The sequence below is a fragment of the Pempheris klunzingeri genome, chromosome 3 (assembly GCF_042242105.1).
Source record: "Pempheris klunzingeri isolate RE-2024b chromosome 3, fPemKlu1.hap1, whole genome shotgun sequence".
In the NCBI taxonomy this organism is placed as follows: domain Eukaryota; kingdom Metazoa; phylum Chordata; class Actinopteri; order Acropomatiformes; family Pempheridae; genus Pempheris; species Pempheris klunzingeri.
This window is the reverse complement of record NC_092014.1, coordinates 26,444,471-26,457,055: the sequence shown is the minus strand read 5'-3', so window position 1 is coordinate 26,457,055 and position 12,585 is coordinate 26,444,471. Positions and strand designations below refer to the sequence as shown.

At 43.2% G+C, this 12,585-nt stretch overlaps 1 protein-coding gene across 1 annotated transcript; it reads left to right on the top strand.

Annotated features, from left to right (window-relative positions):
* On the top strand, nt 1-12,318 carry LOC139198835 (phosphatidylinositol 5-phosphate 4-kinase type-2 beta). The gene is made up of 10 exons (XM_070827793.1): nt 1-627; nt 3,072-3,169; nt 4,288-4,384; nt 4,500-4,652; nt 4,898-5,044; nt 6,942-6,980; nt 7,329-7,442; nt 9,463-9,724; nt 10,005-10,108; nt 11,119-12,318. Exons 1-10 carry the CDS (start codon nt 484-486, stop codon nt 11,197-11,199), a joined length of 1,239 nt encoding a protein of 412 aa, XP_070683894.1. The 5' UTR covers nt 1-483; the 3' UTR covers nt 11,200-12,318.
* The last annotated feature ends 267 nt before the right edge of the window (nt 12,319-12,585 follow it).

Below are 12,585 nucleotides of genomic sequence, written 5' to 3'. Positions count from 1 at the left end.
TGCAACACAGACGCCATCTTGAGGAGACCCCGAACGCAACGCCTGTTGGTGGTGATTGACAACAATCTCGGGCGCATCAGGATGGGATTACTCACCGACAAGTAAAACAGCATCGCGTCAGTTTTGGGTTGCACGCGTTCAAGGGAAAGGAGAGGAGCTCCCCACCAGGCCTCGGTCCTCTGCTACGGGGTGTCTTCTCGTGAGGGAGAGGCTGCGCTGTTAGCCTGATGGCCGGCTAGCTGCTCCGTGGACTCCGCCGCGGCCTGCACGGGAGAGGAAGGGTGGTGACGGAGCAAAATGCTCTACCGCTGACTTCCAACAAGACACTCATCCTTCTCAGAGACTCGCTGCGAGTTGGACGATGAGCACGATGCACTTATAGATACTTAAAACGCTCTTAACTTTCCGATTTTTCTGTTGTGTGTCGAGGCTCCGAACCACAGTGAGTGCCGTCTTGCGTACCCTGAATTCCCAGCCCGAGACATGTCATCCAACTGCACCAGCGCGGCGCCTGTCAGCGCCAGCAAAACCAAGACGAAAAAGAAGCATTTTATAGGACAGAAAGTGAAATTATTTCGTGCGAGTGAGCCCATTCTCAGCGTTCTCATGTGGGGCGTCAACCATACGGTAAGAACCCGGTAAATGTGTCGCTGTCGCTGGCGAGCGGTTTGTTTATGCTGCTGTTTTGATTTAGCTAGCCTGCTAGCTTGTTAGCCTGCTGCCCTCATCTGTCAAGCCAGCTCTGATGCCTTCAGCCCGCCATGCAAAGTGCCCATTTTATGGATAGTCGCTAAGTGTTTAGCAGTGTGCCTGGACAGAAGGCTGCTGGCTGACTCCGTACTGAGCTGGTCCCTTTCATACAGTTTGTAGCTAACTGCTGCTGCCTTGATAGCTAGCCGCGGCTTGCTGTGCCTCAAGCGTGCGTTTGGAGATTCAGAGTGGATCTGTTCAATCCACTGCAGCTGCGGACTAACTATCACAAAATCCGTGTGCATTTTCACTCAAAGCACTGCACTAGCACCGTGCCATCATAAATCACGGACGGTGAGGTGTTTGGAAGCCAAGTCGTAGCTGCGGCTGCTGTAGTGCAGGCATGGAGTGGGAGGGGTGTGACAGGCAGGCAGGCGGGCAGGCAGGCGGGCAGGCGGGCAGGCAGACGGAGCAGCAGGTTTCATCCCCACAGCTGCAGACATCAGCCTGCCTATTGTTTGAATAAACTGCTCTGAGCTTGTATTTGCAGCTCCAACGCTCGGCGCCTGTATCCGATCGGTGCCATTAGTTCCATCACTCCATTTCCCTATTAATAGAGCAGAAAATAATATATCACGTTCACTTCTGGCCGAGGCTGCTCATTGCTATGAAAAGCACCGTGAAGGGCAGATTCTCCACCAGTGATGGATGGAGCTAATGTGCAATCCACCTTGTGCCTGTTCAGCCTGACACCCACTGTTGCACAGTTGAGTAGGGTGACAGTGACAGAGAACTATGTCCAGAGTTGAAACTTTTGGACTTGCTCAGAGGGCAGGAGCACCTGCTGTCCGCTGAGTGACTTCATTACTGTCACATCAGCAGTGCTGTGATCAAATGACAGTGTTTGGGTGGTAAGATGACCTCTCTTCCAAACACGACTTCAGTCAGTAATTGGTAGTAACTCAAAGGTGCTGCAAGACATAACACAGAGCCACAAGCATTAGCTGGCCTATTTTAAGCAAATGACACGTTGGATAAGATGCGTACGACCAAGGAATCAGGGAGGCAGCTAATGATATGGTTATCACTGCAGCATCTCCAGCATTCAGTGGGTGAACTTTGGCAGTGGGTGTGTGGGTGCAGCACTCGGGCCTGGTGATTTGAGGTGTGGGGGCGGGAAGCCGATTCAAGACATCAAACAGACTTCTCATCAAAGTCCTCTGCTTCCAGTCTGATGCTGTATGCATCTATAATAGTGCCTTAGCTGTGACGCTGGAAGACTTCACTTCCGCACGGTGTCAGTTGGTGTTAAGATGATGTACTACAACACCTGTGTAATGCTGTTAATCCCTCCATTTTTAAAATCTCACGTCGGCAAATAATTGCCCCGTCAGGTTTATCAGCGCTTCCAGTTAAAGGAATGTTTGTGTTTTCCTACACTGCACATACAGTGAGCTCATTCAGCATTTCTAAACGGCACTTCTACAATACCTGAGTGATGTTTATACAGGACCCAGTGTGTCCGTATAGAAGCTGTCCATCAAACGTTCATATCTCATCACGTATCATTTCACTTTTTGATGCCTTTTAGTTTCCCTGCACACAGCTGATCTCAGGCTTCTGTAGGCGCTAGGAAGCTCCCTAACTTAACTGTGAGTGAGAAGAACCCATATTAAATGACCAAACAGACTGTGCGCTTCCCCTTTGCTGCTCTTTTTTTAGTTTATCTGTCTGTTATTCCTCAGTTCACAGTTCCTTAAAAGCAGTTTGACTCAACTTTCTCCCCCCGGAGCAGTGGCATCTCTTCAATCTCTCCCCTCAATTTCTCTTGCATGACTGTTTACGTGATAATCTGTGAGGAGATTGAGTGTTGGATGTGGTTCAGCAGATAAGATCAGAGTCAGGGGTTTTAGCAGGAGCAAGAAAAGCTGTCAGCCTGTTCTTTGGTCCCTGAGTTAATGATTGGTGCTGGTAAACACTCGGCGCACATTTGGCCAAACGTGTTTTGGTCACATGAAACTGTAATTACATGTTTTATTTTACAAACTGAGATGTGTATTCACAACTCTGTTCTCTTAATTAGCAAAGTTTAGGGGCAAAATGACACTCACGGGTATTTTTCTCAGTTTCATGCTGGTGATGTTTAAAGTGCATCTTTATTTGTTTGACTGGAACTGCACACTGTACTCTGCGTAGGAGTCTGTTTTCAGCATATTTTCACACTGTGCCCTTATTGAAATTGCAAAAGTCAATATTGCTGCTTTGTTTTGTTATATTCCTTAATAATTATACAGTTTGTTGGTTTGTATATCAGCTATTTCCGCTCTACTTCAAGGTCTTGTCTGATCTCTCTTTTGCTCTCTCTGGTGTCTCTCCTTCAGGTTAATGAGTTAAGTAACGTGCCTGTACCAGTAATGCTGATGCCAGATGACTTTAAAGCCTACAGTAAGATCAAAGTGGACAACCACCTATTTAACAAGTAGGTACATCACGGCTTATGCACTGTCAGCAAAGTCCATTAAAGGCACAATCTGTAATCCACATGTATGGTCAAAATTAGAAATGGCGCCTTAAACCACTCTTTGCTCTCACCAAATCCCATCACAGTGGAAATGTTGATGTTACTGTTCTGGGTCAGCTTGCATTTGAGCACAGACTGTTATCAAAGCTCCGCTCAGTGCTTAACTGAGCAGCTTTGCAATATAAATCATCCTCATGGTAAAGTGACAGCGTAGGACTAAAGCAGCGTGGAGTTTTCTGTGTGTGATTGTGTCCAGTGGTCAGGGAAACGTGCCCCCTTGGTCCTGTATAGACGCGTGGGCATACTGTGAACACGAGATAAACAGTAACTAGGTCACCATAGCAGACTCTGGCCCAGAGGTGGGTCCTATTAGGGTTCATGACATTTAATAATATTTGTCAACCAATAGTATAGTCTGTGTCCATCACAAACCCGTTGGTTATTGTCAACTGGGGACTCTTGGTTGGTTGTGCCTGTGCAAACCTGCAGTTTGGACTTCCTGCTGCTCATTTACAGTGCCCAAAAGTCTTAGCGGCTTTGAGAATTAGCACATCATCTGTGTTCATTGCCAGGCACAAACCAACCAACGATAATTGAAACACAGGATGTCCCTAATAGACAGTCTCTAAATGAACTGTATATGTAAGATCCATAAAGTACTTAATTCATAATGAGACTGGTACACATCTGGCTTTAGCACTTAATGGAAGTTATGTCAGTGGCCCAGCTCACAATTCTAAATTTAAACGAGGTGTTGATTAAGCCTCGCGTCAAGGTTTGCTCTGCTGTTTGCTGGATGAGAACATGTTAAAGTGCAGCAAACAGGCAGCACCTAATGCTCTTATTCCAAAGCAGAACAAATGCATTTAGAAGAGAACCTCAAAGCTGCAGATGTCAACTCTGAATTGTAATATTGTCTGTGCAGGATCCCCACAGTAGCGTAGCAAACATAAATCCAACAATCGGCAAGCAAACATTTTGCGAACGAACATCAGTCAGTCTTCTTTCTTATCTTCAGGAATGAGTTTCTGTTTGTTGTGCTGACTGTGCTTGACTCACTGTCCCTTTCTTGTCAGAGAAAACCTGCCTAGTCGCTTTAAGTTCAAAGAGTACTGTCCCATGGTGTTCAGAAACCTGAGGGAGAGGTTCTGCATCGATGACCAGGACTACCAGGTGAGCCACTCTTGCTTACAAGATACAAACAAACTTCATTGAATTGAATTGTAATAATTTAAAGTTTTTTTTTTTTTTTTTTTAATTATTATTTATTTATTTGTTTTTCTGGCAGAACTCTCTGACAAGGAGCGCCCCACTCAACAGCGACTCCCAGGGTCGCTTTGGCAACCGATTCTTATCCAGCTACGACCACCGCTTTGTAATCAAAACCGTGTCCAGTGAGGACATCGCTGAGATGCACAACATCCTAAAGAAATATCATCAGGTAGAAGCCACTTGTACAGGACAGTATCTAATATTGAGCACTTATCTGAGTACTTTGACACCTTGTAATGCGATTAAACATTCTTTCGAATCTGAAGTCACACCTGCATAGAAATGATGCAGCATTGTAAAAATGATATGACTATAGAGCAGCGCTGTGTCCAGTTTTAATCAGTTTTCATACCATTTATTTGATTCCTCACTCCCACACTTCCCGCTATGCTCTCTGCTCTCCTCCCCCTCCAGTTTATAGTGGAGTGTCATGGCAATACGCTGCTCCCTCAGTTCCTGGGCATGTACAGGCTAACAGTGGACGGGGTGGAGACGTACATGGTGGTGACCCGGAATGTATTCAGCCACCGCCTCACTGTACACCGCAAATATGACCTGAAGGTAGGATGTGTTGGTTTTACGACCTGTGGAAAAAATGACACTGAAATGCATCAACCAATCTGTCGTCTAAAGATAAATCAGGTACACAGTAGACTGAATAAAGTCAGCACAGACTTCACACATGAGATCCACACACATCTCCCTCCACACATTGAAGTAACACTGTAAACATGTATGGAGTTATTAGAAGCAGCAGAACACTAGTAAGGACTCCTGCAAGGGAAAAAGAATAAAACATGAACTAAACACAATGCAAAATAATGTAATAAATAATATTAAAAAGAAATAAATGTAGATATAAAAGATAATTACAAACACAAACTTGATTTAGGTGAAATTTAAGAAGTAAATGAGGGGGGCAAATTAGGGGGAGGCCAGCGTCCAATCAGTTTTACTGCTGAAACGAGCAGTCGATTAATCAGTAGCTGATGATGGTAGATAACAATGTTGATAGCTGACTTCTAGTTCAGTCAAATATTTGCTCTGAACAGCTTTGTTTTCTACCTTTGCATATATCGTTTGAATTTAGACTTTTGTTTGGATGAAACAAGACATCACCTCTGACTCTGAGAAAATCAACACGTGCATTCATGATAAGAAAGTTAGTTGCAGCCATAAGTTAAGTGAAAGATTTATTTTTGTGAATATATTTAAACAACTTAACTTATGTTTCATTGTCCGTGGCAGTAGTTTAAAAATACTGCTATGAAAAAAATGACCACCTTGTGGTAGATTAAAGAAGAACTCCATGATTGTTTGCATCACAGGTTTACTATCAATCAATCAATCAATCTTTATTTATATAGTGCCAATTCATAACAGCGTTATCTCAAGACTCTTTCCATAAAGAGCAGGTCTAGACCAAACTCTTTAATTAGAGAGAGACCCAACGATTCAGGAATTCAACATTAAGGATTCAAGAATTCCCACATGAGCAGCATCAGATATTAGATTATACTGAGCAACAGTGGCAGGAAGAACTCCCCTTTAACAGGAAGAAACCTCGAACAGACCCAGGCTCAATGTGGGCGGCTTTCTGTCAGGGTCCGTGTTGGGTGGAGGTTACTGCATGTGTGTAAAAAGTTGTTCCATGGGGAGGTTGAGGTGGTGTAGGTTGGTTTGAAAATGAAAGAAATGTGGGGGTGTGGAGTGAGAAGGGGACAAGCTGACCACACCTCTGATCATCTCTGCGTGAGGCCTGCAGCATGAGGCAACATTAGCAGCTACTAGCATAACACACCCCGATCTCAGACTGAAGTGTCGGCTGGTGAGTTGCATTGTGGGTGGTGTAGGCGCAAGGATTTGGACAAGAAGAATGTGTAGAATAGAAAAAAGACGGTATGTCTGGTTCTGCTGCATCAGTTGGAATGCGGATATTGTTGTCTAGATTGTTCTGCGTGTGATTGGACGTAAAGTTTGCTGGAGTCCCAGTTCTGTTCGTGTGATTGCCTGATAAACGGAGAGAATGGTGATTTAATTTCTAGTATGCCTCGCATTAACAACTGCAAATTGTCTGATTATTAAGATTTTTTTTGTGTCAAAAGGAAAAAATGGGCATGGCAATGACTTTAAGTAGTTCATACAGTCCTGGTAAAATGTACAGGAGATTACAGATGTAGCTCATTAATATAGAATTCTGGCTTTGTGCTGAATATTACAGTGCACGTCACAGTAGTAGCAGCGGTTGTGAGCACAGCGCACTGACTGCCTCTTCACCATCCCATAAAAAGCCTCCTTTCCTGCCAAGTATTCTCTGGAGGAAAGAACCTTTCCAATAGTGACACATCAAGAAGATGCTGTCTGAGTTTAAGTGGATGATATGCTAACAACACCTCTGATGTATCGTGAGCTGCTTTCAGTTAATTCTATTTTTATTCTTATTTTCCCTAATTTCTAGGGTTCTACAGTCTCAAGGGAAGCCAGCGACAAGGAGAAGGTACGTTTTATTTCAGTGCGTTGATGGCTGCTGCCATGATTGGACAAAAATAAATGTCCTTAGCTCACCCAGTAGCAAACTTGTCAAATGGCAGCTAAATTAAGTAGTTACAAGTAAGCAAGATATTGTAGTAATACCCTGTTAGTGTGTTAGTGTGTACTGTACTGTACTGTGTGTCCTGTAGAACACTGATGCATGTCAGTAGTATCTGTAAATCTACAGCTGATGATGCATGTGTGGCCCTGTGACCTCTAATCATCCCAATGACCAAACAAAAGTGACATTTTAGTTTAGGAAAACATGAGCATGACATTGAGCCCAGTACCAAAATACTTTCCCCCTCTTCAGGCTAAAGAACTCCCCACTTTTAAAGACAACGACTTCCTGAATGAAGGCCAGAAGCTGCAGATAGGAGACGACAACAAGAAGTACTTTTTGGAGAAGCTAAAACGGGACGTCGAGGTAAAAAAACACATCCAGGTTCTCATCTCGTCTGCAGTAGAATAGTTTGGCCGTTGCTCTGTTTAAAGCACGAGGCTCCTCTGACACACCAAAGAAGTGCTGTGATGGTGCTTTCCATAACAGGGCCTGCACGAAAACATAATCTGTATTAGCAACTTATCAACCAACATTTTAGAACTCAATATCTTTGTATTGCTTTTTCACAACACAAATTTTAGGATTAGATAAAGTATTTTTTCTGTTAAGGAGTTGAGGATGTCTCAGTCCAAACCCAGGCTAGAGGCTTGTTCTCCAGAACTCGTCATTAAACAGAGACAGCACTGAATACTCAAGATTAAATCTTTTTAGAAAAAAGACGGCATCATCCATGTTTAGTTATATTCAACATTCACCACCACAGGGAATAGATGGAGAGGCCATAAAAGCCATGGCTTTATTGCTAACCTCAATAACAATGGGGGGGGGGGGTTCAGCAGTGATCTTATTTGGGTTCAGGTTCTTTATTGTCCTCGTCCAATTGAGACAGCCTTCACCTTTTCCAAATCTCTCCAACACTTAAAACAAACACTTCCACTCAATTCAAAGACCTCCACTGCATCAAAGAACAACATCCAGGCCGGCTGTGGCTCAGAGGTACAGTGGGTCGTCCATCAATCGTAAGGTCGGCGGTTCGATCCATGGCTCCTCTAAGTCAGCATGTCGAAGTGTCCTGGTGGGGGGGGGCAAGACACTGAACCAACTTCAGAGTGTGAATGTGTGTGAAAGAATAGTCTCCTCAACTTAGATTCCTCCTGTATGAATGATGTGTGAATGAGGATTATTATATGTTCGTAGTCCCCTTCTTATATTATAAAAGGTCTGCCTTGCCTGGATGAAGCGATCACATCCAGCAGTAATCCTTCAAGGCGTCTTGCATGTGATTTTATTGTCTGTGTTGAGCTGTGAGATGGGTCAGTGGGAGCCTTTCCTGCTGATAGCAGAGGAGTAATTAGTGCCTCTCAGAGATGGTGGTACGTCTTCCTTTTTGCACGAGCGGTTGTATCGCCTTATCTTTAAATAGTTCCCAAAACTCTGCAGGAAGCCTGCGTGGCCCGGCCCTTAAAACGTTAAGACAAACAAGATGCATTCATAATTCATGTTAACTGTGATATTAATTGGGATGCTAACTTTGGCTGGTGAAAAGCAGGCGTAAAACAAAATGTACTCCCTGAAGTGTCTTTTCGTACTACTGAATTCTGAAAAAGACATTTTTAGGCAGTGTTCCATTTAAGTTTCATGAAATGAAAGCGTCACATCGACAACACCCAAAAAAAAAATGTACACAGTGCCATGGACACCACTGCTGTGCCTCCATCCTGATGAACAGGTCACTATGGTAACGACTTCTGAATCACAAGGTAGCCCCGCCCTAAATTAACGTCCTGCTGTGTTGAGGATTTGAAACTACTGATTTAGTTCATTAGAAAATGTCTACTGAGATAATAAAGTTTAAAAGTAGCCTCATCTTCTCACAGACTTCTGTACAATCGGACTTCTCTTTGTAAGTAGTGGAGTCGCCCCCTCTTGGCCATTAAAAACAATGCAGGTTTGAGGCATTTCAGCATTGGCTTTGCTTTTCAAAACCGAATACACGTCCACTTCTCTTATACAGTCTGGGTGTTCAGCAGCTAGTCGCTAACTTGGTGCTGGACGGTGGATTTGTCAAAGCTCTTTCACTGTAGCTGGGACCATTGTTGATGAAAGCAGTGACACTAATACAAAACTGTCTTACTTGCGTGATCATTTTCTGTTGGTGTGTCACTACTGCACTACAGCACTGTCAGTTTGATTCAATGCTACTATAAATTAGTGAAGCTTTAAAGACTGGTATGATACCCATCATTACCGTGGAGTTTAAATGAGCATCTTAAAAAAAGGTCTGGCCGACTGTTCTAAGTCAGACCAGAGTTGGATGACGGACAAACTTAAATGTGCGAATGTGACACGAGGCGTTACATTGAGTGTTTTCTTTGTCTGTCAGTTTCTGGCTACCCTAAAGATCATGGACTACAGTCTTCTAGTGGGCATCCATGATGTGGAGCGAGCAGAGCAGGAGGAGATGGACGTGGAGGGCGCAGGGGAGGAGGAGGAGTACGAGAACGACGGGATGAGCGGAGGTGTACTCACCGGCTCCTTCGGCACACCTCCTGACAGCCCTGGAAACCCTCTCAACTGTGGTGGATTCTTTGGCCCCGGGGAGTTTGACCCTTCTGTGGACGTTTACGCAATCAAGAGCCACGACAGTGAGGGTCATTTTTGACTGACTGACATAAGATGCACAATCTTTAACTTTTTTTTAATTTTACATTTGCCTTAAATAATAATAAGCCATAATAATAAACCATCTGTATCAGCCAGGTTAGGTGCACTCAAAACAAGGGAGTGGAATGGTCAAAGCTGCAGTCCTCATAACAGTAGTAGTAGTAGTACTGTGTTCCACCACCAAAGAATAAAGCCACAACAGCTGTCATTATTTATTTTCAGGTGAAAGTAAAACCTTGTGATGTGCTGTTCCTGTGCTAGGTGCTGTGAAGAAGGAGGTATACTTCATGGCCATCATCGACATCCTCACGCACTATGACGCTAAGAAAAAAGCTGCACATGCTGCCAAAACTGTGAAACACGGGGTGAGTGTGAAGACATCATCTTCGTCAGCTATACATGAGGAAGATTCAACACGTGTTTAAAAACTTCAATAACTTCTTAGAACTCTCTCTTTTCCTATTTTATTATTCATTTTTCACGTGAAAAACAATAAACTCTGTTCGTTCCCCATAAGTGTCTTCTTAGTCACCTTGAATTAAGTTGTCACCAGCGTCCTCTCCATCACCTTTCAGCCAATCACATGTAACTCTAACCGAACTAGCCGGCTGCTGGTAACACCGCCTCACTTTAAAGGATAACGTCTGTATTTTTAAACCGGGACCCGATTTTTACATATTTTAAAATCACTGGTAGGTACAAAGGTTTGGAATTTGTCCAGTAGATCACCTCAGCCAGCAGCCGTGGAACAGGCTGCAATGGTTGCAAAGTAATTATTGGGGCAACTGCAGCCAATCAAAGAATGTCAACTAAAAGGGTCAGTGCACAATAATATAACACACAGTAACAGTAACTGACTAATCGATTAAACAGCGGTAGACCAGCAACTCCCACATTAGTGAAACTGTCCTTTAATGTAGAGTAATGAATCCAGGCTCACAGGTAAGCTGGCCAGTGAGGTAGCACGTGTGGCGTCGTTAATCTAGATAAAGGGAGAAGCAAGTTATTGTATTATACCTGTTTGTTTCCAGCAGCAGCCTCTAAGAATGACATCTGAAGTAACAATTGCTCAATGAAGTAAAAGTGAATAACACTTCATAATGAGTTTAGTGTTCATGATGATAGATTGATTGATTTAGATATTTTACTCTGTTCATATTATTTATTCTCCTTTATTTATTTAGTATTGAGCACGTCAGGGCTCCCTAACAGATGCCAACACTTGTTTGGTATTTTACAGGCATAATAAAGGAATGTAAAAATAATGGTGTCAGGCCTTGCAAGTGTTTTAGAGTATTGATGTGTTTGTATTGTCTGTGTGCGGTTCCATTTATCTCATTTTCTGCTTGTTTTGTTCCGTTTGTTTGTCTCCCAGGCCGGGGCAGAGATCTCAACGGTGAACCCAGAGCAGTACTCCAAACGATTCTACGAGTTCATGTCCAACATTTTATCATAGACTCATCTCCCATCTCCCAGTCCCCCCCCCCCCCCCATTCCTGTCATAGACCTGTCAAATACCACGCACTTATTTCTCTTCTCCCTCGCCTCAGTGTCCCCTCTGCCTCTCTGCCCCCTTCAAATAAAAGAAAAAAAAACTACCAGTATCCTCCCAGAACCAGGACCAGTCTGGCAGGAAGGATGCACCGAGCCTGTTACACTGTCCCATACAGACACACTCACCACCACCACCTCCACCTCCTCCTCCTCCTCCCTGGCTCCTTCAACCACTGCAAGGAAAACTCGTGAAACCCCTCACTGAATCTGAAACAACATCCCGATAATCTCCCACTTCTTTTTGTTTTTAAATTCTCTGCCTCCCAGATTTCCTCAGCCACCTTGTTACTCCTCACGCCAGCACGGAAACTGTCTCACTAATGCCTTGAACGAGTGTGTCAGCTTCAGCAGTTAACAGTCCGTTAGTACAGTCTGTTCAGTTTCTGTTCATGTTGTCGTTGTTCCTATGATTTCTATTAGACACACACACACACACACACACACACACACACACAGACAGATGTAAACAACTCACACAGATGCTGAATGGTCAGATTGCATGACAAACTCTTTGACAGTTGCCATCAGACTTCTCTCTCAATAATAACAAAAAAAAACTGCTGACAAATTGGACCGACGGGATAAACACATTAATATATAATGGTGTATTAAGTAAATGAATGCAATATCAAAAATGCATGGCTGATGTGTACATGAGACTCCACCAGTAAGTTGAAACATCAAACCACTGAACTTAGCATCTGAGTGTTACAACTAAAACAACAAAAAGAGAAGAAAAAAACTTGGTGTTTGAATGTTACGTTGCCATATTGTTTTTGAATATTTTTGAAATTCTAACCGTGAGTTTGGTGGAGGTTGGTCTAAGAAAAAAAAAATCACATAAAAAGGGGAATTCTGCAGCAAATTCTTGTTTTATTACCATAAGGATCATTTTTATATCTTGTTTACATTAATGTAGCAATTTGTGTTTGTATACAGTATTGTTTTGTTACCGACAGACGTTAGAAAAAAAAGGTTACTTGAAAATGATTCATTGCATATTAAAGGGAGTTTTATCTTGTCTTGGTTTTCGGCTATTTCTTCAGTTTTTAGATGAGGAAACGCGAGCACACGTACAATATAACATCGTGCAATAGTCATCAAGAGCTACTCTGAGCTCCATCCACACTGTTTTTAATTCATTTATTTTAATGTGATGTTTCTCACCCTGCTTGTGCATTTCGGGAAGATCTGTTAAAAAAAAAAATGACCCTGTTGGGGTCATTTGATGATCAAACTCCATCCATGGAAGTAATCTGTACTCTGCAACTCCAGAAAAACCAAGTAG